At 39.5% G+C, this 26380-nt stretch overlaps 1 protein-coding gene across 2 annotated transcripts in view; it reads right to left on the bottom strand.

Annotated features, from left to right (window-relative positions):
- The window catches only part of PPP2R1B (protein phosphatase 2 scaffold subunit Abeta), a 36544-nt gene extending 18039 nt beyond the window's left edge, over positions 1-18505 (bottom strand). The window contains exons 1-11 of one of the 2 annotated variants that reach the window (XM_028515779.2): positions 18344-18505; positions 17489-17579; positions 16988-17088; positions 13871-14103; positions 13423-13570; positions 8523-8678; positions 8168-8282; positions 7665-7735; positions 7174-7308; positions 5800-5973; positions 2779-2839 (exon numbers count right to left, since the gene is read on the bottom strand). In XM_028515779.2, the coding sequence (XP_028371580.1) occupies positions 2779-2839; positions 5800-5973; positions 7174-7308; positions 7665-7735; positions 8168-8282; positions 8523-8678; positions 13423-13570; positions 13871-14103; positions 16988-17088; positions 17489-17579; positions 18344-18457 (1399 nt within the window). In that variant the 5' untranslated portion in view covers positions 18458-18505. The remainder of the gene's footprint in view (positions 1-2778; positions 2840-5799; positions 5974-7173; positions 7309-7664; positions 7736-8167; positions 8283-8522; positions 8679-13422; positions 13571-13870; positions 14104-16987; positions 17089-17488; positions 17580-18343) is intronic. The other variant, XM_028515781.2, reaches the window with a different exon arrangement.
- Positions 18506-26380: the final 7875 nt, after the last annotated feature.

Raw genomic sequence — 26380 nt, 5'->3', positions numbered from 1 at the left:
TTAATAAAAACAGGCAAGAGAGAATAGCCAAGAAACTACGTATGACCAACACACACCTGACCAAAGTCTGTGGGGAATCAACCTGTCAGTAATATTTAGAAGCATTCTCTCAGAAGTTCAAGTCAACTGTTTTATCCACAATACAAATGCTCTCCCTTCACATGCATATAGTCTTTGTCTCTGGCACAACCACCCTCCACACCGCCTCCCCAAAGGTGGAGCTAGCCACAGCACAGATGTCTTCTCCTATTCTGTTTTTTAGTTTGTTTGGTTGTTTCTCTTATCCTAATGCCCTTACCAGAGGAAGGGATCTCACCACCAGGGAAACCAAAGACAGCACATACACACTTGTGAGACTATTTCTTTTTTCTTATCCTTTAAAGTTACCTTTTCATGGCCTAATTTTTTTTCTTTTTAAATGAATCTTAAGTATGGCAAATCATAGCAAAAAAAAATGCTGTTTTAAAAAAAGTGTTTACATTATTTCTGATATATATTTAACATTAGTGAGAATGACATGCCCCAGAAGATTCTATACTTTCTTAACTGCACTCAACTCTGCTTGGCCAGATGCCTACAATGTTCTTAACTCCTCTCAATCTTATTGCCAAAAAAAGAAAGCCACTACAGAGTTCTGCCTGTCCTCTCTCCTTGTTTTGCCTCTCTCCCTCAAGGTCTGCCTGACTTACAAGGTTCCTCTAAATGTCTACCACATTCTATATATGCTAACATTGATATTTCCCCCCTTGCCAATACAAAATAATTTCCCCTTCTTTAACCCTGCCCATATACTTTATTCAAAATAAATTTAATTTACAACTTGTTTAAAAATAAATTCTCCTTCTAAATTCCTCCCCCATCAATATTGTCCACTCAACCACAAGAACAGCCATGAGTGATACTTTCTTCCTTATATTTCTCTGTGTTCTTCACAATATTCTTTTAGTAGTTTAATAATGAGGAAAAATGTTCCAAAGAATTCACTGATCAGTGATCAATACAAAGTAGTTATGGAAAATGTCAAAACAGAACAACAAAAATTCCATGTAATTAAGTACAGAACAATTTCAAAGCTGGTATTTCGTTGGTTCAAACGATGCTCACTTTATTATACTGCTACTAAAACAAACAAACAAACAAACGTCTCTCCTACCCCCAAATTGGAAGAAAAAGGTATTAGAAGAAAAAAGAAAGGAATATGTTACTTTGCGCAATCCTACATAGAAAGGGTGTTGGGAATATAACTCTTTGTGGAATATTAGGACTTTAAAAGTTCCTCAAAATAAATCTAGAAAGCCAGCTTTCAAAGAAAAGTATAGAATCTTCTGGGATATGTCATTCTTCCTAATGTTACACATACCAGAAGTAACATAAACACTAAATTCCTCTCTTCTAAAAAGAGGAATCTTTGCTATGATTTGCCAATTCTTAAATTTCATTTAAAAAGAAAAAAGGCTATAAAAAGTTAACTTTAAAGGATAAGAAAAAAAGAAAGTCTTCAAAATCTAGTGTGAAGACAATGAAATTATCTATGTATATATGCCTTTATGAGATTTGCACATTTTTTCCAACCACTCCCCTTTACACTCTTAACTATATGACTGACCTCCCATATGATCCGAATATGCCCTTAACAAAACCACCTACATATCCAAGCAGATACAGTAAATATTCCCACTCCTCCCAAATACCCAGGCATAAGTAGCCACAGAAGAACAGAGATACACTCAATACATAAAGTACACATAAGATGCTATGGAACTCAAAGAGAATGCCTACCATATCCACCAAAATATGGAACTGAAGTTCACAGGACATTATGTTATGAACTCCTATGGCCCGGGGCCTGAGCAGGTTTCAAACTGCACTGAAGATGCTGGTCTGGATCTGGGGCCTGACACTGGACCTTACTGGTACAGAGGGCACCCTTCCCACCCACCACTTCCTGGAAGACAAGAGGAGACACATGGACCACACGAAGACCTTGTCAAAAAGTCAACTGCTAACAAATTAATATATAAAATGGTTTTATATAAAATATCAATTGTCTTGTCTATTTTGACAAGCTGCAGCACCAGTTTTCATTTGTAAGTTTGTGGCATTTGAAGAAAAGGATTTTGTGAATTATATTATAAATGCAAAGAGAAGTTAAAGTATTGAGAAACCTATCTTCTAAATGCTGTCCCATCTGACCCCGCCCTTAGCTCACAACTCACCCTCTTATTGTGGCAGCAAGCAGCCAAGAGTACAGGTAGTAAGCTTGCCTTTCACCAAAACCAGAAGTCTAGGCCCTCTCTGTCTTAGCTCACAGCCAACATCTCCCTCTCCAATTCCTTACTATGCCACTGTGTATCTCTTTTTCTATGTCACTCAAGCCAAGGAGCCATTTCTTCCCCATGGGCCTTTCATTTGATTGCACACCCTGTCCAACCCAGACGGCATCGCCAAGCAGAAGACCATGAGAGAAGAAGTGTGTATATGTATGAAAGAGATAGTATGAAAATAATGTAATACAATGACTAGAAACACAGCAAAGAGATTTATGCACAAAATAAAGTTTAAGACAGAAAAATATTGGTAGAAAATAGAAATGTCCAACTTGTGTTCAGAGGAAGCTAACTGGATTTTAATCAGTCTTTCTTCACCCCTACACTAGGAAGGCAAAATATCTGGTCAGATTAGGATTCATTTCTAAAAAAAGAAATACATAAACAAAATGGGATATATGCAAAAAATATGAGCATTCCATAATAACCTGTTTTTAACTTATTTACTTACCATGGTCCACAAGCCAAGCCATACATAAAGAATTTAGCTTTTCATCAAAGAATTCCACACCCTATGGATACAGATGATTGTGTTAATACACATCTCCAACGTTTAGAAATCAAGATGATCTATTCATAGTACACCAAAATGATCTGAAATCTAATAAATACATGATTCCAAGTAAGCTGAATTCATGAACCAGCCAGAAAAGGAATACCATGGGATTTGATTTACAAACTGTAAATCTATTTTATTGGACAGAAATAATAAACAAAGAAAGCATAAGTGAGATGGCCCAGGCTCTGCTAGGTGGATGAGAACCGGGTGGCCACGAGCCAGATACAACACTGCAGATAAGGAGAAAGAATGCAGCACAGACGGTCTGCCAAGCAATATCTACATTATTTGTAACACTTAAACTACCCAGGAAAATATATGTCAATAAGATTTTTTTCTTTACCTTTTTAGTTAAAAAATTCTTTAAGTTATAGTTTACATTCATTATTATATTAGTTTCAGGTGTTTTCAGCACAGTGGTTAGACAATCATACTTTACAAAGTGTTCCCCCGATATTTCCAGTATCCACCTGACACCATACATAGTTATTACAGTATCAGTGACTACATTTCCTTTATGTCCCAGTGCCTATTTTGTAACTATCAACCTGTACTTCATTGTCAATAATGTTAGGAATTCTCAATTTTTTTCCTTTTAGTCAAGATCATAAGAAATCATTAAGAATGAAGAAACTAATATTAACAGATATTTCCAATTAAATAGAGTATTTCTAAGATGATGGGAGGAGCAGCAGGAGGATAAAGCAGGTATAACACTACAGGTGACGTAGCCTAGCACAAAGGCACAGATGGAACCATCCTGGCTCTCCCAGTTTTGCTCTTCCTATCAACAGGTGGCCACTCCAGCACAGGATGGGGACAGCTCCTGGAGCTGATTTACACAGACCTGTCACTGGGGGAATTCTGTACCATGTGAGAGGATGCTGTGACACATGCTTTCCTAGTGCCTCCCTTTTGGGGTCTTTGGATCCAGAAAGTTCCAGAATAGTGATTATATATTTTAAATAAAGAGATATAGTACAAAGTTTCAGTGCTCTGAAAAGTGACTTACAAAAAAAAATGGCTTTATAATAATAGATCATGAACAGGTTTTAGCATACACTTAGATCACCATGTCAGCGCTCAAAGATTTCTTTTTCATTTCACATTATTGCTTTTTCTTGACTCTTAACTTTTATTTCCTGATTTTTGTGGTTTAACTTTACATTTATTCAGCATGGCCCATAAACCAGGGCATCCAGAAAGACTTGAAAGAATTTTATAAATTGACTACCTGATACAAAAATCTTTACAGATAAAAAATTAAAATAAAATGTATAATACTAACAAGACATTGAAGTTGTATTAACAAGATGTTCATGACCAATGCATGTACACCTGACTAAAAGGTATGAGTCAGCCAGTTACCATCTACTTGTTTCCACAGTCCTCCGCAGAACCACCAACCTTTGCTGACCTTCCACATCTTAAGAGAATCAGAGATTTTAAAAAATAGTACTAAAATTCACCCTCCCCTCTGGACAGTTGTTTCAGTCTTTAGTCAACCAGTTAGCCACTGCTGCCTTCCACTCTAGAGAGGTCATTGATCCATGACAGTCACCAGTGAAGAAGAGAAGATGATCCTCAGCACTTGGGAGCAACAGAGGAAAAAAAGGTGACAAGATGACCTTGCCTGACCCTTTTACTTATTTTTTATTTTTTTATTTTTTTTAAGAGACAGAGGAAGGGGAAGGGGGATGGGGGGGAGAAACATCAATTTGTTGCTCCACTTATTTATGCATTGATTGGTTGTTTCTTGTATATGTCCTGACCTGGGATCGAACTTGCAACCCTGGTGTACTGGGACAACCCTCTAACCAAGCTACCAGGCCAGGGTTCACCTGACCCTTTTAGCTATATACTAATATTTCTGACATCCATTTTGAAGACCGGGATGCTTCAAATTTTATAAAACATTATCAGATGCCACAAACATAAGATGCATTTCATAAATTAAATAGATCAAAATTAGCAATACGAAGTCAGGGGTCCAAAAAAGTAAAAAATAAATCCCATATGCTATGATCTGAAAGGAATGGAAGTGGCATGGGGGAGAGGAAACAAACTGCAGTAATGTTATCTATAAACTGACATGATATTATGAGCTTCCTCAAAAAATACTCAGGTATGCATTCATCTAACAATCTACAAATACCCAGGCGCCTGATTAATGCCAGACACTATAGCAGGCACTGCAAATAAAACACTGAACACAGTCTCTGCCCTAAAAGAGATCACTTGTCTACTTTCTCAACTAGTTTTCAACAGACACTCACAACATGCTGTGTAATACATGCTACCCACAGGATAAGGGTAGGGCAAATTTAGAACTGTCTAGTGCATGTATGGAAGAAGAAAGGAAAAGTTGTGGCAATAAAACAGCACTGAAATTTTAATTAACATGGTTAAAGTAAAAATAATAATCAAACTCAAAGAGTGACAAATAGTTTGATAATGTGGACTATGGCCAAAATATCAGCATTAAAAACTTCAATACTCCTTTTTGAGCCTGATTCTTCAATCCCCTTTAACCAGAACACAGAAAAAGCATTAACCAAGAACATACTGCTCAGCATACAGGCAAACAGGGAAGCTGCTCTGAGCAAGAATCACAGAGACATTAAATAACACAAAACATATGTTCTATACCAAGAAACATTATATTCTTCTATGGCTTTGCTTTTTAGATGGTGGCAAGGTGAAATGAGGCAAAATGTGTTTCTGTAATTCCTTTTTGTTAGAAGTTAACACACTAAAGAAAATAAAAGCCATCCTACAGGCAACTAGGACCTACCATATTTAGATGCATCTAAATGAACATAATCGTACAAGTCACTGGAGCCTCTGACTTGCCATGATAAATCTGCTCTACTATTTGATCTACCCTTCACTTCATGGGGCACACATACTCACCAGCTGGCCGGCCAGCAGTGGCATGTACTCAATGATGGCCAGCCGGACCCTCCACTTGGCATCTTCAGCCAACTCCACTATGGCAGGAAGAAGAGATTGGGAGAGCTGACGGATTCCAATCACTTCATTTACACAATCCAAATTGGAGATGATATTCAAACGAACTTCAGGACACTACAAGAATACAAATCCCAAAGAACACATATAAAAATCAAGCTCTCTGCCCAACATTTCCCTACTATGCTGATGAGATAAAAACTGCTAAGGTTTAAAATAAGAGCCCTGCCTCAGTGAACTGAGTGCCAGCCTGCGAACCAAAAGGTTGCCAGTTTAATTCCCATTCAAGGCACAGGCCTGGGTTGCGGGCCAGGTCCCCAGTTGAGGGCATGCAAGAGGCAATCGATCTATGTATCTCTTGCACATTGATGTTTCTCTCCTTCTCTTTCTCCCTCCCTTCCCCTCTCTCTAAAAGTAAATAAATAAAATCTTTTTTAAAAAGTGCCATAAAGTTTAAAATAAAAAAGTACTGACTCAGGTAAAAAAGAAGTATAGTCTCAGAAGACATACTGAATACTGAGTACACAAATAATTCAAAGCATAAAAATGTAACTGCTCTTAACCAGAATTCTTAATAAACAGTTTATTAGACGGTAAAAAGCACAGGCTCTGAAATCAAATTACATGCATTCAGATCCTGAATCTGCCAAAAGACCCTGGGTGAGTCATTTTATGTCTCTGTGCCTCAGCTTCTTCATCTGTAAAATGGGGATAAGAAGACCTACCTCATAAGATCGCCGTGAGGAAACATGTAATGACACATGCCAAAGCATTTGTGGTCATGCCTGGCATACAGTTTTACCAGTACATGTTAGCTATCAGTATAATGTTGATATTCTATTTAAATTTAAATGAAAGAAACTTTTAAGACAAAGATACGCTAAGTTTAAGGAACAAGTATAACAGACACATGGACAAAAACAAGGGAAGGTGGAAACAGGAGAAAGGTGGGGAGGGCTGTGGGTATGGGCTGGGATGGGGGTAAAAGGCAGAAAACTGTACTTGAACAATTAAAATAAAATAAAATTTTAATAAAAAAGATACATTAAGTTTAAAAAGATGACGCCAGTGCCTATCAGCAGGAATCAGGCAAAGAAAATGCGCAGGCATTTTTCATGTCTATATCAATGGCTCCTTGTGCCCCTTTTCTGGGGAACTTGCAACCCACACTCAAATGCAAGGACTGTCACTGGTTTAAAGTAAGTTACTTTTTAAAATTCTATCATCCCTGTTTTGGGTTCTATTTTAGTGAAATCCCAAACTAAGACCAAACCAAATCACTAACTATTAAGCAACAGAATTTATAACCAGACTCACCTCATCCTTTAACTGAGCTAAAAAAAGAGGTAGAAGATGTTCAATGGTATTCTCTTTGCCCAAAATGGTAGACAATCCCATAATTACAGAAGCTAGAGCTGATTTGACATGTTGATTTGTATCAGATACTAATTCCTAAAATAAAATCAAAATTAAAAGGCTTTCCTTTTTGCAAGACAAACAGAAACTTCAATATAATTTCCCAAGGAATTTAAAAAGACGGCATTATTTCAACATTGTTAGTTGATAGTTTCCTCATATCATCTTTCAGATAACATAACCATATGCACCAAAGAGCATTGTACAACTTATAACGCACTAGTAAGTGAAAATAACAATGTCACACATTAACACATCTATCCTATTCATCCCTTGTCCACCTTTAAACTCAAAGAGCTTTAAGGTAAAATAAACCAACAAAAAAAAACAAGGTAAGGTTTGCCTTCATATAGGGCAAAGTAAAACTAAAAGTAAACTAAAGTTAGTTTTACCTTTATATAGGGCAGAACTTGATTCATAATTATGGTTTCTCTACCCTCAATGGGCAAGTTCTCACAAAGTTCTAAAAGATAGAAATAGAAAAAAAATAATGCTCACACAGAGCCATTTACAACAAGCCAAATGAAGAAATTTAACCAATTTTATCAACGAAAAGTTTCAAGTTGAATCGTATTTTATGCTTAAGCAAATAATCTCCAAGAAGGTAAAATGGCTTTTATTCTACATGGACTTTTTCATCAATCTATAAACCACTAATGTGGTTTAATGTGTCACACTAATCCAACCTGAAAAAGCTTTTTTTTACATACACAAGGTAAATTCACTGTTTGGTTTTAAATACAGTGGGAGTAACTTTATATGATAATGCAACATTTCCACACCATGAAATCACTTATTTGTAAACACAGTCTAGAACAAAAAACATACAAAATTCACTGACATAAAAAAATGCACCAAAATAAACCCATACTGCAACATAAATTGACGCCTTAACCTTTTACTTTGTGGGCAGCAGCTGCTCGGACTTCAGCTTCACAGTCTTTAAGTAGGTTCTGAAAGGCGGGGATGAGGTCATTTAGGGTGATTTTAGGACCCACAGCTTTCTGGAGCTATAAAAGAGTTTGTACAGGTTTTAATGCATACTAACAAAATAACATGAACAAAATAGCACCACCTTCAGGTATACATTTTTGCCACAAACACTTTTCATTCATAAAATTAATCATTCAAAAAAGTTAATTTAAAAGTTAATCATTCAAAAGTTAATTTGTTGTGGTACAACAACAAATTTCTGGGTTTCTTGGTTTTCTTCTTTAGTACTTAAAAAAATGTCAGTGCAGTAACTTTACCTCTGAAAATTTGTCCGCTACCATGTAGCGAACTCGCCAAGATTTATCTTCTGCTGCTTGTCGAAGTGTAGGCATCACCAAAACCTCAAGGTCATCCTGAGACAGTAACTGGGCAATACTGACACAAGCTTCCACAGCTAGCAGGCGCACTGAATCCTAAAGGGAAAAATGTCTTTCCATTAGACAGTGTTTACTGACAGTCGCAGGTGTATGGTGTGGTGCTTATGGGTGCCACTAACTAACAAACTAACAAACAAACAAACAAACAAACCATACTACATGCAGCTTCATGTTTCTATGTCTTGGAATAGCTGCTCCCTTTGCCTGGAATGATATATCAAAGCTATAGAAGTAGAAACGTATTCTATGAGTAAACAGCAAACTAATTACATTGGCTAGTTCAGAGTTTTTGTTAAGAAAAGTTAAATGACCCAAGCTGGCATAGCTCAGTGGATTGAGCTCGGGCTGCGAACCAAAGCATCGCAGGTTCAATTCCCAGGCAGGGCACATGCCTGGGTTGCAGGCCACGGCCCCCAGCAACCACACATTGATGTTTCTCTCTCTCTTTCTCTCTCTCTCTCTCTCTTTCTCCCTCCCTTCCTTCTCTAAAGGTAAATAAATAAATAAAAAGAAGAAGAAAATAAAGAAAAGTTAAATGAAAATGTAAAGTGAAAAAAGGAACATTTTAGTATCTTCAAAGCCTCACTATAATACGAAGTTGAGAGATAAAAATGAAAACTATGCTTGAACAAGTTTATGACAGACCAGGACAGAGTAAGAGATAAGGGTGAAGAGTCATGGAAAGCTCAGTTTTCAAAATACAGGTGCCCCTGCTTTTCAAAAGTTTATTTACACAACTTTGCTTTTTACGAAAGGCTTGGATTAATGTGTTTTCTCTACCTGAAGGAAATCTGAAAAAGATTTTTGCTTTTACAAAAAAAGGGTGAAAAGCTAAAATGGCACTTGGCATTTGCTTTGCATGAGCCATCACAGAGGCAGCACACCTTGAGCACACTGCACCGCAAGCTCTTTCCCAGGAACTACACTCAGCATCTCAGCATCAAGACGCCACAGGTTTCAACTATTTCTATGTGCACCTGTGTTTTATCTCAATTTACTTTGTGCATCTGCTAGCAAGATGTATCCCTAAGGTAATGCTTAGGTAAATTGCTTCTTTGATTTAAGTTTATGCCATTTCAGCTCACAAAAGGTTTCATAGGAATGCTCTACTTTCAGATGGCAGGGGAAGTCTGTACTTAATTTAGAGTGGCAATAATAGGATTTAGGTATAAGATGATGACTTGGAAAGAAATATAGAAAAAAAAAGCAGTACATTTTTTTTGAAAGTTGGATTTAAAGGTTGAGGATCAAGGACAAAATAACTTTGAGGTAGCCAAGCCTAGAACGCAGCAGGGAAAAATTAGAAAGATACAGGATTAATGAACCCAGCTTTCCAAATGTCAACTGCCAATGTCAATGTAATACCTGTATGTCCTTTGAGTAAGTACAAATACAAAACTAGACAAGTCAATGAGAAATTAGGAATTGACCCTACAAAATTGGAAGTCATAAATATATAAGCAGAAAGTGAAAGTATGTAAACATATTAGTACCCAGGAGAAACAGGAAAAAATTTTATACCTAACTACATATTTATACACACACACAAACATACCTGTGTTCATATATGCACACATATACATGAAAGATAAATAACTCAAACTTTCCAGAATACTACAAACTTTTTAAACTACAGATCAACAATTACTTACTATATGCCCAAGACACTCCTCTATCCAAATAAACAAGCTAAAACAGGCAGAACTAGGCTCTTGGTGGTAGCTATAGGTATTTTTGGATTCTAAAAATGATGCCAAATCAACAGAATACTATCATCTATGGAAAAATATACAAATACATATTTGTTAAACTAATCAATTACTTATCTTCCAGAACTGATTTTCTCCCCTATACCTGCCCCTCCCCAAATTTTCTCCATCTCAGCAACGACACCACCACCCACCCAGTTGCTCAAGCCAAAAATCATGATCTTCTTGAGGCCTCTTCCCCTCACCCAACCCAATCATGGCTCTGCTAATTCTACTTCCAAACCTATCTCCAGGTTCTCTCCATCTTCACTATACATCCCTGGATAATCATACCTTGCCTAGATTATTAAACAAGCCTTCCAACTGGTCTTCCTGTTTCTACTCTCACCCCCTAACTTTACAATTCAGTTTCTACCCAGAAGCCAGAAAAATCTTTTAAAAATGTAAATTACATCAAGTCACACCGCTGCTTAAAATCTAGGTGTATTCTCATTGCACCTAGAAAAGAAAACTCAACTCTATACCCTGCCTTAAAGGCCCTCCATGATCAGGTCCCTGCCTGTTTTCTACAACCTCATCTCTTACCAGGGTCCTTCTCACCCACTATGTCCCCACCTCAGGACCACTACCCACATGTGTCCTCTTATTGTAGTTCTCTTTTCCTGGAGCTCTGTTACTCTAGGAAAGGGCACAGCTGGCATTTTTCTTTTACATCTCAAGTTTATGTCACGTCTTCATAGTCCTTCTGACTAGCCAGTCTAGAGAAATATCCTATAATCACTCCCAATTATATTAACCTACTACTCTACTTTCATCATAGCATTTATCTCTGATATTTTATCTGTAAACTTCATGACAGTAAGGTCATTGTATGCCTTAATTAACACTGAATCCCAACATGAGAACACTGATTTGTACTAGATGCTTGATATTTTTCAACAAATGAATAAGCCAGAACCACCAATTCTAACAATGGTTGGAAGGAATTCACATACACATTTTTACAACTAAGCACTTAATATTTTTCAGCATCAACTGCTGCTAATACCATTAGACATTACATGTCTTTTGATGAAAAGTATACCCCACTATGAAGTGATCTTATTACCCCCAAAACACCAAACTTAAATTTCACTGAGCCTCTAGATCAGAGGTGGGACAAGCACCAGCCAAATCTAGGACACAGCTATAGGTTGTGTAAATAAAGTTTTACTGGAACACTGCCCAGCAGCTTATATATTATGGCGTTTCTGTGCTACAACAGCAGAGCTGAGTAGTTACAACAGAGGCTGTCTGGCCCACAAAGCCTAAACTCAGAGGTGAGCAAAAACAGGTTTATAGTTGTTCATATGGAAAAACACATGCAGGTTATTATTACAATAGCCTTATTAACTCAAAAGAATGACACAATGCAACTGTAAACCTACTTTTGCCCACCCCTGTATTTACTATCTGGTCCTTTACAGAGAAAGTCTGCAAACCCCCAACTCTATATTCATCTACCATTTTGCAGGAAATGCAGAGGACAAAGATAATGTTAAATTATCCTATGGGAAATGTAATCAACAAAATCCCAAATGAGGATCCTAAATCTGCTGTGCAATGTGGTAACCACTATCCACACCTGAAAAGTGGCTAATAATAATGACAATTATTTGGGTATATTGGGTTAAATATATCATTACAATTATTTTTACCTGTTTTTTTTACTTTTTTAAAATGTTACTAGAAAACTTAGAAGTAATAGGTAGCATACATTACAGTTCAGTTGGACAGTGACGTTTTAAACTATAATATTTGAGTAACAAAAAATGCAGAGGAGGTGGTAGTTACTGTATAGTGTTAGTTTTAAAAAGAGGGTGGCAAGTGGGGAGTGAAGGGGGTGTTGTGTTGAGGGCTTCGGGCTGGGGTAGTGGCTGTCAAAGTTCTATTACCTTTCATAGACGGCAGTTACAAGATGACATTATCTTATAATAATTCATGAAGTTGTACAGTTTGTGATGTTTTCTATGTTATTTAATAATTTTTAAAAATTATTTTGGAAGTAAAATTTACCATCTCTAGATTTAGAATCTAAAAATGAGATTTGTCAGTATGTGCCTGGTGCTATCAGTCCTGTACACATGGAATGACTCTAGGGCAGACACTAGGCAAATTAAAAACCCAAAAGGACACTGGCTATAGTCCAGAACTCCGGGGTCTGATCCTCTGAAGCACAGCAGGGAAGCAGTGCTGCCTCACTGTGAAGGCCGTGAACTCTGGAGCCAAACTGCCTGGATTCCAATCCCAACTTCACTACTAACTAGGCAACCATAAGTAAATTACTTCAATATTCTGGGCCTGTTTCCTAAAATGTAAAGTGAGATATCTACCTCATGTGCCTGTTGTGAGAACTGAATTACCTTATATATGTAAATCACTTCAAACAGGCTAAGATTGATTCTATACTTTATTTAGGTGCTTGCTTGCTTGCTGCTGCTGCTGCTGTTGTTGTTGTTGTTGTTATTATTATTATTACATTAAAGAGATCCAGATCCTTGGGTTGAAAACTGCTATTATGCAAGATCATCCTATACACTCACACAGAGGAACAAAGGGTCAAACAGCTTTCCTAACACATATTTTGCTTTGCTTATCTGCAAGTAAAAAATTCCAGGAAACACTACCCTCCCAATATGACAATCCTGCCTCCAATGGGCGAAGGTACATTACCCCTTAATGCAGTTTTGTCCTTCATTTTAAATGTTTAATTTTTACTTTCCCATTACCATTTATCCCCCCCAACACCCTCTTCCACCTCTACCCACCCACCCGCCTTGATTTTCTTAATTATAGATCCCATTTCCTCTGGCTTCCCCCTAGTATAACAAATGCCAATATAAGAGAGTATCATGGTCTGGTTAAGAAAGAAATATAAAGACAATGAAATGGGTCATATTAAATTTCATGAAGGCCAGAATTAAGTATTAATTTTGCAAAAAGAATCCTAACGTGAGAACCAAACTCGCCAAAGAAATTCTTAAAATGTTAGAGAGGAACGCATATGTGTACTCTAAATAGAGTTAACCTACCTGTTCATCTGAGGCTAGATTAGTGAACAATGGAACAATTTCACTTTTCACACTGTCTAATTCTAAAACTTTTGCAAATTCGCCCAATTTGGAAGCAGCAGCTCGGCGTACCATTGGTGTGTCATCTGAGCACAAGGAACGGAAGTGCCTGGAGCAAATAAAATAATGAAGGTCAAATATCCTGTCAAATACCACTGATTAAATGCCCCCAACAAAACATACACACAGGAAGGTATTTTAGAGGTTTCCTCTTACAAAAGTTGTGATTAGGCTTCTACTCATGGAAGAAACAAAGATAAAATACTGGTATATTCAGCTGGACAATAAAAAGTGATGTCATTAATCCTATTATTCTGGTGTCAGCCACTCGCTCGTAACAGGGTACTGTGAAAATTGTCAGATGAGTTCCCAATAACCCCAAACAACTAAAAAAAATACCATATCTTACTGTCTAATTTCTGCTTTGACAGCATTTGAAGCCCTGGGATAGCAAACGCTGAACAAACCACATGCAGATGTGCGAGAAGTGAACCAATCCCCACTCGCTAGGCGTTTCACCAGAGGTACAAAATGAGCTTCCAGAGCAACAGGAGTGTGCTCCTGGGATATCTGCCTCAGGGACTCCACAGCCTTGTCTCGAACCACAGTCTCTTCCACCGTCGCCAGACTTTCCAAAGGAGGCTGAATAGACCAAAAGGAAAACCAAAAAGAACACTTACTAAATCAAGTTAGCTACAGATTATCACCTTTTAAAGTGACTGAAGGGAGGTGGTACATGTAACCAGAATGTTAGCTACATCACACCAAATGGTTACTTTCAGTTCACACAGTGATAACATATGGTGTGTCCAACCTGAAGACACGACTTCGGTAGGACAGCCAAGATCTCATGTCCCAGATGGCAATGCCCAGATGGTGTCTACAAATGACACAGTGGAAGAGACTTGACACAATATTTAATATTTATTGTGAGCTGAATCACTACATTTAAAAAATACTTAGCCAAATTCAGACAGGATCATGCATGTTTCCTCAAGAGTAAGTGCAAAAACGTGACCAACACTGGGCATCACAATAACACAATGACATCTCATGAAGCCACTGAGTGCACTGCCTTTGGCATCTACCATTCCTAGAGATGTGAGCAACCCTTATCCACTGGCTCTACACTATCACTTTATCCAACTTTTAAGAGCTCAGTACAAAATCACTTTTTTTAGAATACATCCAGAGTCTTTCCATGAGCCAGACATACAGCAGGGGTTTCTAACAAAATAACTAAGTAAGGAGTACAGACATGGTAGTAATCCTTGCTTGCTGCTTTAGAAACAAAAAAGACCAAAGGAGTTGTTCTGGTCTAAAATCCGTAAGTGACACCGTCCAGTAAAGAGTGAAGTGGCTCATTCTCTGAACCTTCTCCTTTGTGGGTTTATATTTGGTCAGGTAGATTCAGCGTATGCCATGAGCTGAATGTGGTCAGTTCTACAAAACCCAGATGAAGAACTAACCAAAAGAGTGAAACAACTGTAACAGGTCAAAGGAAAGAAGCACATCTACTTAATAATCCATTTCAAAAATTGTCTGATACACAAAGGTAGAACTCAGATTTCGTAAGAGGTACTTCAAAAATCCTTTGAGAAGATATTGCTTTCTTACTTGAGAAAGTCTTTCATGATCTGCCCATGCCTTCTGACCTTCACTATGCAGTATCATTGTATAATCTCTTCCACTACTACAGGATAAGGCCAAATTCCTGAGAAATGCATATGAGTTGTCTCTGGACTGAACTCCACCTATTTCTCCATGCCATTTTCCTGCTGCCTCCTAACCACCACTCCTGCCTACGCCAGCCCAACACTTTATACCCCAGCAACACAACCTGTGTTTAAGCACTTTCAATAAAAGATTGTTATATTCTAGCATCAAGAGTTGAGAAAAAACAAGAATGCAGGTACCTTGCTCTAGTGGAGTTTATATTCTAATGGAGGAAAACAACTAATCAAGAAAATAATTAGATGGTAAGAGTATTCTGCAAAAAAATACTATAGGATGATGTGTTAAGAGATAACTAGGTTGGGTGGTCAGAGAAGGCCTCTTTGAGTAGCCACATTAAAGTTGATATCTTCATGACAGAGAGCCAATCACAGGAAGCTCAAAAGAATATTTTATTAGAGAAAATATCTAGGGCAACAGTCTCAAGGAAAGGCTCTGTCAGCAAAGGTACAAGCTATGGTAGGAATATGATCTTCTAAGAGCCATGGCAGGGAGGGATCCATATGTGAGGTGAAGAGTTAACTGTAAAGGTCGGGGTAGGAGGCAGGAGTAGAAGGCAACTAGTTAGGAAGTTACTGCATTAATCTAGAGGACAGATCATGTGGTAGAGAAAGACTAGAGGAAAGATGAGCTAGGTAGTAGTGGGGATGGAAAAAAGTGAGCTAATTTGGAATATACATACAATCTACAAGAGTTCTAATGGAGTAGATCTGGAAAATGAGGAAAAGAAGAGTTAAGAATGTCTTCTAGGTTTTGGCTTATGCAATTGGGTAGGTGGTGATGCTATTTACTGAAATGGGACAATGACATGAAAGGCCTATTTTGGGAAGAAAAGTGAGTTCTGTTTTAGGCAGGTTAAATTGAAATGCCTGCCTGATATCGAAGTAGAAAATCATAGGCAGACATAAAAAAAGACAAACAGGTAGATACATATGAATCCTTCCATATCTATATCTGGAGTTCCATGGAAAGGTTGGAAGTAGAGACAGAAATCATAAGATTCAGCATCATATAGACAATATTTAAGCCTCTAAGCATATATCCCTATTTTGTCTACTGTTGAATTCCTAGTCATCCTTCAAAACCTAGTTCAAACATCATCTACCAAGAGGTTTTCCCTGATCGCTCTCGGTTAATCCTCTCCTTCTATTACTTGCGTACCTTGCAAAGGCTTCTATTTTTCCATCTAACACTATACAGTAATTATTTGTTGACACATAAGGACAGAGACCTCATTCCATTTAACAGTGGTCTTGTACATCAACGTTGTAATTTCAATGCCTGATATAGTAGGCTCTTAGTAACTGCCAACCAAATTGAACAGAACTCATCAAATTCACAAAGTCAGAAGTTATGTTTAAAATCAAAGACAGAAAGCTGATATATATATATATATGTGTATATATATATATATACACATATATATATATATACACACACACACACACATTTCCAAAGTCATGACATTGCTAAATGAAAATTAAGATTTCCAATTTCAGTGGGGAAAAAAACCCATAAACAAAAACAATCAAATCTTTCTTCTCTCAACCTCTAAACTAACAAATAAGTCTACAGAGGCAGACAAGAAAAGAGGGAGAACTTCTTATATTCATAGTCAGAAAAAAATAAGAATGGGTTATTTGAATCCAAAGTGCCTACATTATTTGTTCTCTCCACAGCTAACACTGAGACTCTCCAAAAAAAGATCTGTATAAAAAATGTGCCTATCACCAAACAATGAACTACTTATCCTGCAAAAGTTCTAAAAGGAGGGTAGGCAGAATATACTCACCAGCAGACAATGGGCAAAGTCAGGACCTCCCACCAGGCCGGTGAAATTTCCCAGCTGCTCAGCAAGAGCTAACAGTACCTCATCTTCATCATAAATTGTATCTGGAAATAACAAACCAGTACTCATCAACAAGGCTGGCTAGCCCAGAGCTAGATACTCTAACAAAACTAAGAACAGACTCAATCAGTATGTAACTAGATGGTCCTGTCACTATTCCAACAGTGTTTTCTTCCTTTTCCATCAAGAGTCTTCCTGGATCTGTTCTACAGAATGACTCAGAAACTCATAATGCCATATCAATTACTCTCCTATTAGCTAAATAGTTAATGTCTGAATATGTCTAATCACATTACAATAAGCTCCATCCTGCTTCTTTTGCACAAAAGCATCAGGCTCAATTTAGGACTCAACACTGTGGGTAACAAATTCTAAAACACCAAGTTTTGAAAGCAACTGGAAATGATAATGCCTATGCCTTTCCTTAAACAAAGATTCACATACCTGTAAGGAATGGCAGCAGTTCGGTTCTCGTCCTTTCCACTCCAAGTGCTAGGGCAATTGTTGATAACTTCTTTATGCTGTTGAGACGGAGCTTTAAAAAAGGAAGTGGAAAGAACAAACTAAAGAAACAGTTGTGATTTTGACCAAAGGCAAAAGTTGCAAACTGGCAAGGATAAGGAAAACCTTCATTTTAGATTGTATTATATGAGGAAACTCAGGAGCAGTGTAACATGGCTTCATTAGCCAAAGGAAGATTTCTCTGGAGAAACACTCTAAAGGGCCCATTAAAGAAACGAATGAAAGAGAATATAATATCCAAGAAGTGAGACAATCTTAAAAAGAGAACTTTGGCGGTGGTAAGCTGGGGAAACGGTTGACTACAACCCCTGCCTTTTCAGACAGGAGTTCTATGAGGGCTGACACACCGGCTCCTCTAGGTTAATTAGCCATCCCACCCCGGTCCTACCCAACAAGCCCGGCCAGTTTCCCAACCGAGAAGAAAGCATTCACTCCCCTGCACTTCCCAGGGACCCTCGCCGCCCGCGCCAGCGCCACCTTCCCGCTCGCTCCTCAACAGGGACCACCGGAAGCGGTGAGCCCACCGCACTGCCCGGAAGAAGCGCCCAGGCGCGAGGCCGGCTCTCCCACAACCGCCCGGGGTCCGAAGGAGGGCTGCTGGAGAGATCCCTGAGAGGGGGGGCGCCGAGCACGGGTCTTTCCCTTCCTCCGCCTCCAGTTTCCGCCAGAGCTGGGTCTTTCAATCACCGGGCCTGCCCCAACTCGACGCCGGCCTTCACCCACCCCTACCAAGCGCCCGACCGAGCCCGCCCCCTCTACCGGGCCAGGCTCCAGTACCTGCACGTCCTCATTGCGGAGTTCGTCTATTAAAACCGCGATCGGGTATAGCGAATCGTCTCCATCTCCGCCCGCTGCCCCCGGGCCAGTCCCGGGCCCCGCCGCGCCCGCCATGTTCTTTCTCCTCCTTCTGGTCACCGCTGCCCGCCCCGCGCCCAGGCCCCGCCCCGCGCCCAGGCCCCGCCTCGCGCCCAGGCCCCGCCCCGCGCCCAGGCCCCGCCCCGCCTCCACGCATGCTGGGCTGTGGTCTGACTTCGGGCTCCGCTGAGGTTGGGTAGCTGAGGCCCTGCCAGGATGGTTGAGGTCTGCCCCCGGCTCCGGTTGCGGGAACTGTAGGTCTGAATTCCAGAGGAAAGGTGGGCTGTGGAAGCGAATGAAGCCCCCGCGTCCTCTCCCCTGCAGAAAGAAACAGGGGCAAGGATTCGTGTTCCCTGACCTCTTAGGACTCAGGCGGACCAAAGAGGATGCTCAAGGCCAAGAAGAAGAACGATTTAGCGCCTCCCCTGCCTTCATCCTGGCCCGGAGCCACTCATTTTCCCACTAGCCTCAAGCTTCTAAAGAACCCCTCCACCCCTTCCTTAGGCCTGTGAGCCAGAATTGTGTATCTGGTTCCTGCTTCGTAAGACAAATAACGCGGGCGGTGAGAGAACAGTGCTGTCCAATCTCCCTAGTCAATATTTTTCCTGCTTTTTACATGCAAGCTGTTAAAAACATGCTGCTCTCTTGTTTTGGTGTTTCTTTTCAGTTTGGGACTGGAATGGTGCCTTCTGTTGTATTTTATTCCTCCCATTTTTTAGGTCTTTAGCATGCTTAGAAGTACAACAATTAAGCAAAAGTAGGACAAGCTTGAATCCTTCCAAACTGGATGGGGTGGCTGTACGAGAAAGGCTAAACTAGCCTCCCTGAACTCCAAGAGTCGTCAAGGCAGCACTGGGAGGAGCTGAGGGGATGGAAGCCTTTCTTACAAAACTTAATGGAAAGTTTTTATTTACCCTTGTTAGTACAACACAGAATAACTAGAATATCCAGTCTTTTCTGTTTGTTTTGGACTATAAGCAGCTTAGAATGGTAACTATATATGATGATCACAAGCTTTAAAATGGAAATTCTGTGTGTCTGATTAATAAAATGCAAAGTTATTAATAAATGCAATTAGGAAGGGAGTTTTTTTTTTCTCTCCAAACATGGGGTTCCTGGAAGAAACAAACTAGATAGGGAGTTCTATAGTAGTGATAGTTCTGGAACCAATGGACCCGAAAAGTATTTCTCAAACTAAGCCTATGGATGTATTCTCTAAGGTTTTAATTTTATTTTCATTTTAACAATATTTTTTTGGATTTCCAGAGCATATTCTGGATTATTTGAATGACCACTTTGTAATCCGGTGTTGCTCCACTATTTCAGTACCTACATTTCCAGGTGTGTTTCAGTGTGCTTTTATAGTTCTGGGATAATGAGAAAAGAACAGAGGTAGATTTAAAGTGAAAATACTGTTTTCATGAACAAAATGAAAGCCAAATGACATGACGGGACTAACAGAAGAGTAGTGAGAAAAGAGGCATCATAGGTCACTTGGTGGCACATTGAGCTCAAAAGAAGCTGAGCTTTTGACAACAATGTCATAGCCACAATACGAGGGATAATTTCATCTCAGCAAAATACATCATTCGGCATGTTAAGTCACTATAATATCAAAATAAATAGTTTTGTGGTTTCACTTGGATTTCATTTGTAAATCTGTTTTGGTGTATGAGAACTAGAAATAAAAGAACATTATATTTTTTCCTGGCCAGGTGGCTCAGTTGGTTGGAACATCTTCCTGTGCACCAAAAGTGTTGTGGGTTCAATTCCCGGTCATGGCTTGTAGGAGGCAACCAAGGATGTTTTTCTGTCACATCAAGGCTTCTCTTTTTCTCTCTCTTCCCCTTCCTCTCTCTCTAAAATCAATATACATATCCTCAGGTTAGGATTTAAAAAGAAAAACATTTTCTACTTTATAAATTTAAGTAACATTGTAATAAATAATTTACACTGAGATTTAAAAAAAAAACTTTTGTCTTTAGAAATAGATTGAAATACTACTCAAGTTTGAGAAACAGGGGACTAAGAGGTTTTTTTAAATTTTAGTACTTAACCAGTTAGAAGATCAGAGAGCATTCATATTGGAATGGGAAAGAGGAACCTGTCCCCTTACACTTTATGTAAAAAGTCTTCAGAAATAATTAAGGAAGCAAGGGCAGAGAGAAGCACGTTAAGTCATTTCCATACATATCATCATCTAGATATTAGCTCAAACTTAGATGAGCCTCAATGTGCTACACAAAAATTACCACACTGATGCTAAACTATTTTGTTTAAAACTCAAATATGCTCTGCTTACCCAAGCACAATTAATTAGACACATCAGGAATAACCATGATTAAATATGAAATCACAAGCTGAGAAAATAGGCCCCAGAAAATTGCCTGGTTTGAGAGTCATCAGTTCTGGACTTCAGTTCCCACCTCGGTCTCTGACTCAGTGTGACCTGCCTCTCTCTGTGCCTCAATCCCAGCTCCCACCCACTCACTCCCAGTAAAGTGGAGCTAATCACCTCTGATTTCCTCTCTAGTACAGTGATGATGTGAGAATGAAGCAGGTAGTAAATATGGAGATGCTAATAAAACCTTCAATAAAGAAAGTGATTTAAACAAACAGATGACAGCCAAAAGAGGCTACATTATTTCAAAAGCTGAGCAAATGAAAACTGTAACAAAATCTAAGACAGTCTTTGGGGAGTGTGGCCTACTGATTGAATCACCTAAAATGCTTGTTTTAAAATGTAGATTCCTGCCCTGGCTGATGTAGCTCAGTGGATTGAGTACAGGCTGAGAACCAAAGGGTCACTAGTTCAATTCCCAGTCAGGGCACATGCCCCCAGGCCAGGTTCCCAGTGGGGGCCACGTGAGAGGCAACCACACACTGATGTTTCTCTCCCTCTCTTTCTCCCTCTCTTCCTCTCTCTCTAAAAATAAATAAAATCCTTTAAAGATAAATAAATAAGTAAATAATAAAATTCCTGGCCTCCACCCCAGACCTAGTAAATCAAAATCCCCAGTAATGGGGTGGGACATTTTACCATGCATCCTGGTGATTCTAATATACGCTGATGTTCAAAAGTCATTGATTTTAAAAGTTCATCTAGAAAAATAATTTCCATGTCAACAAAAAGTCATCTTCTACTCAGGGACAGTCTCTGTTTAGAAAAACTAAATGACGGCCACAACTACTTATTCATAAACAACTCTGTCCCGACTGACAGTGGCTTTTGCTACATTAAAATGATCCCCTTTTGCTGAATTCCCGGAAGTCAGCTAAGCACTACAAGTACAGAACTGTGACACTGATCTGTCTCCAAACCCTCTTCTCTTCCCTATTGTTCCCTGTGGTCTCTCTGCCTCCCACACACACCCCAAGAAACTAATGACCACAGAGTGTCCGAGGCAACAACTGAGATTAGGTTGAGGATTTAAGGCAGACCAAGAGAAACAATGTGACATTCTCAGCACAAAAGCACTGGGTTCTAACACCCACATACAGTTCACTCATTCAGTGAATCAAGGGAAGACAGGGTTAGACTTGCCCAGTTCCTGTGAATGTGGAGAAGCACAGGCAGATGGGATCAACAGCCATCAACCTCTGTGCTTGTAATAGCTCTCAGTGCCACAGAGAAATGGTCACTTCCGAGCAAGGCTGAACAACATCATTGTTGTGCTCTCCAGCCATTGCCTCACATGTACTGAGCTTGCCTCTCCCTCACAGTGCATGAGAGAATCATGTGTGTAAGTGATCCTCTCAAGGCAGACCCAGAAGCCTTGTCCCATTGAAAAGACCATCAAGAAAGCAGTGGGTGGTCCAGTTCATGAACAGAAAAGGTAAGCACATTCAGGCATTTTCTAACTATCTTCTCTAGTAAGCAGATTATCAAGTCTGAATTTAATTCATTACAAAGTAGTAATTATCACCATTAATGATATTTCTAATTTCTTTTTATACAAAAATGTCTTCATTCTGTGGGACTCAAATATTTTCCCCTCAACTTCACCTCAATATTTTACATTCTTTCTCTTCTCTGCTTGTGGCCAAAGTGTAATCCCATTTTTATGGCTAAGGATACCTGACAGGGAGAAAGATACTTTACTTGGAGTCACAATGAATCAGAAGAAACTGTGAAACTCATAATCAGGTATTATCACTACTCCTTGCTTCATTCCCTACCTCCAAGCTAAAATATATATACATGTGTATATACAGTATATACGATATGTATATATATACTATATACATACATATATATATTTCCAGAGCAAAACTTTGCTTGAATTCTTGAATTCTTGGGAAAAGCCAATTGCAGAAATGGACAGCCAGTTCCAATGCAGGGAAGTGTATACAGTGGTCAAGAGAGTGTACACTGGAGTCAGGGCGACCTAGATTGACATCCCAGCTCTATCAACTAGTTGTGTGTTTGGGGCAAACAACTTATCCTCTCTGAATCTTGGTTTCTGCATCTGTACAGTGGGGCTGTGAGTGTGGTTTCTAAAATTAAATAATTCATATGCAGTGCTTAGATTAGTGGGTGACAAGAGTAAGGTCTCAGACATTAGCCATGAATAGTTATCATCTACTGAGGAAGTAGAAGCAGGTAAGAAAACATTCCAATCCATTGAGCTTTGGCAACCCAGAGGCCGAGTGTGAAAGAATGAAAGGATTACATGATTTAGAATTAGAAGAACTGACTCCAGGCCTTTCAGAGTTTTTCTCATTGGTAAAACAGGGGTAATTCATACCTTACTTCTCTCTCCGGGGGTTGCAAAATTCTTTGTAAATAGAAAGCACTTCACAAATGTTAAAGTTATGTTATTGATTACCAAGAGCTCACTGAATCTGGTGCCTAAAACAAACACAGAAAGGCAGCACCTGAAGACCTAGCTCATGGTGTGCGGGGGGGGGGGGGGGGGGGGGGGGCCCAACCACCCAAGAACAGAATTAGCACTTCTAACCACAAGGGTAGATTTAAGCTACAACAAACCTAGAGATCAAACAGTCTTAGCAACCTTTCTCAGAAGTTTTAAGTCTTTGAAACCTATTACGCATTCCAGTGTTTTTAGGTCAGACCCCTGGTATCCTGCCAAATGCTATAGACAGCCCAAAAAAAAACCCTTTCTAACAGTGTTAAGTGGAAAAGGAAGATACACACTGTTATTGAAATTGTGGAATTTCCAAAACTTTGGAAATAATTGCTCCTAAAAAGGAAATATTAAATATCTTTTAAAAATATATTTTATCCCTGGCTGGCGTAGCTCAGTGGATTGAACTGGGCTGGGAACCAAAGTGTCCCAGGTTCCATTCCCAGCCAGGGCATGTACCTGGGTTGCAGGCCGTGACCCCCAGCAACTGCACATTGATGTTTCTCTGTTTCTCTCGCTCTCTCTCTCTCTCTCTCTCCCCCCCCTTCCCTCTCTAAAAATAAATAAATAAAATCTTTAAAATATATATATATTTTATTGATTATGCTATTACAGTTGTCCCATTTCCCCCCTTCACTCCCCTCCACCCTGTCTACGCTCTCCTTCCCACTTCCTGTCCCCCTTTAGTTCATGTCCATGTGTCATACTTATAAGTTCTTGAGCTTCTACATTTCTCATATTATTCTTACCCTCCCCCTATTTTCTACCTACAATCTATGCTACTTATTCTCTGTACCTTTTCCCCCTCTCTCCTCCTCCCACTCCCCTGTTGCTAACCCTCCATGTGATCTCCATTTCTGTGGTTCTGTTCCTGTTCTAGTTGTTTGCTTAGTTTCTTTTGGTTTTGCTTTAGGTGTGGTTGTTAATAATTGTGAGTTTGATGTCATTTTACTATACATGTTTTTTTTTAATCTTCTTTTCTTAGATAAGTCCCTTTAACATTTCATAAAATAAGGGCTTGGTGATGATGAACTCTTTTAATTTGACCTTATCTGAGAAGCACTTTATCTGCCCTTCCATTCTAAATGAAAGCTTTGCTGGATAGAGTAATCTGGGATATAGGTCCTTGCCTTTCATGACTTGGAATACTTCTTTCCAGCCCCTTCTTGCCTGCAAGGTCTCTTTTGAGAAATTAGCTGACAGTCTGATGGGAACTCCTTTGTAGGTTACTGTCCCCTTATCTCTTGCTGCTTCTAGGATTCTCTCCTTCATTTTTACCTTGGCTAATGTCATTATGATGTGCCTTGGTGTGTTCCTTCTTAGGTCCAACTTCTTTGGGACTCTCTGAGCTTCCTGGACTTCCTGGAAGTCTATTTCCTTGGCCAGAATGGGGAAGTTCTCTTTTATTATTTGTTCAAATACATTTTCAGTCTGTTGCTCTACCTCTTCCCCTTCTGGTACCCCTATAATTCGGATGTTGGAACGTTTAAAGATGTCCTGGAGGTTTCTAAGCTTCTCCTCGTTTTTTTTAATTCTTATTTCTTCCTTCTTTCCTGTTTGGTTGTTTCTTTCTTCTTTCTGGTCCACTCTATTGTTTTGAGTCCCAGTTTCCTTCCCATCACTATTGGTTCCCTGTGCATTTTCTTTCATTTCTTTTATGGTAACCTGCATTTGTTCATCTAATTTGCGACCAAAATCAACCAATTCTGTGAGCTTCCTGATCACCAGTGTTTTGCATCTGATAGGTTAGCTATCTCTTGGTTGCTCAAAAGGAGGAGTTCTGGGGCACTGATTTGTTCTTCTGTTTGAGCCATTTCTCTCTCTTTTTTTGTTTTGGTCTGGTCACTCCTGTTACAGTGAGGGGCGGAGCCTTAGGTGTTCACCAGGGCTGGGCACCTCAGTCGCTAGATTGTGACGTTGTATGTGAGGGTGGGGTTGAGAGGGAACAATGGCAGTAGCTCTGTTCTCCATGGGACCTCAGTCCCTTCCCTGGGATCCTGGGTTGCACACTCTGCCCTGCTCCACAATCGCCACCTCAGTGGGTCTGCTAGCTGCCGCTTGTGTACTCAGGGTCCATCCGCTGCGATCTTGCATGCCCTGGATGCCTTACGCGCTCCCGGTTGCCTTTTGCACCCAACTCTCCCTGCTCTCCTTGCAACCCACGCCTGGCTGCTTGTCTCCGCCTCTCCTACTGGTCTGGATGAACAGGTCTATTTCAACTTCTTGGCTGTCCGAGTTCCATTCCTATAAATTTTCTGTCAGTTCTGGGTGTTATTCTGCCTCTAAATTGTTGTTGTTCCAATCTTGGTTGTGTGTGGAGGTATGGTGTGTCCCCCTATGCCTCCATCTTGGCCGGAAGTTGGAACATTTTTTCAATGATCATATTGTATTTGGAGTCAGACATCCATGATCTCTCAGCTGCAACAGCTTCAGGAGTTAGCACTGTCTCACCATTCATTCCACACTGCCGGCTTTGCAAAACTCCTGTCCCTGGACCACGTTGATTGCATCATGTTAGGCTGTGAGCGTCACCTCATGACCACAGAGACTCGCAGCCATCAGCACCTAAACTCCAGTCCGTGTAGTTGTCCCAAAATATTAAATATCTTAAGATTTTTAAATGGCAGGTGTCAAAACACTGTGCAGTATCTTAGCATATTTGTAAAATAGAATGCACATTTTTTAAAAGATGTTATTTATTTGTTTGTTTATTTATTTGAGAGGGAAGGGAGGGAGAAAAAGAGAGAGAAACATCAATGTGCAGTTGCTGGGGGTCATGGCCTGCAACCCAGGCATGTACCCTAACTGGGAATCGAACCTGTGATGCCTGGTTTGCAGCCCATGATCAATCCACTGAGCTATGCCAGCCAGGGCATACATTTTTTTTAAGCCTAAGAAAAAAAAAATCCCTAGAAGGACAGACATGACTGAACATACTGGTTAATTATGGTAACATACTGGGTTCCTGGGGAACAGAAATGGAAGTGAGATTTTTTAATGTATAGTGTATCAATTTGTCGGTTTTTTTACTTTTTACTATTTACTAAATTCAAGATTTTACTCAAATTGCCACTTCCAGCCAGGATAGAAG

The sequence above is a fragment of the Phyllostomus discolor genome, chromosome 6 (assembly GCF_004126475.2).
Source record: "Phyllostomus discolor isolate MPI-MPIP mPhyDis1 chromosome 6, mPhyDis1.pri.v3, whole genome shotgun sequence".
NCBI classification, from domain to species: Eukaryota; Metazoa; Chordata; class Mammalia; order Chiroptera; family Phyllostomidae; genus Phyllostomus; species Phyllostomus discolor.
Note: the sequence above shows the minus strand (reverse complement) of the source record. Positions and strands in the feature narration are given on the sequence as shown.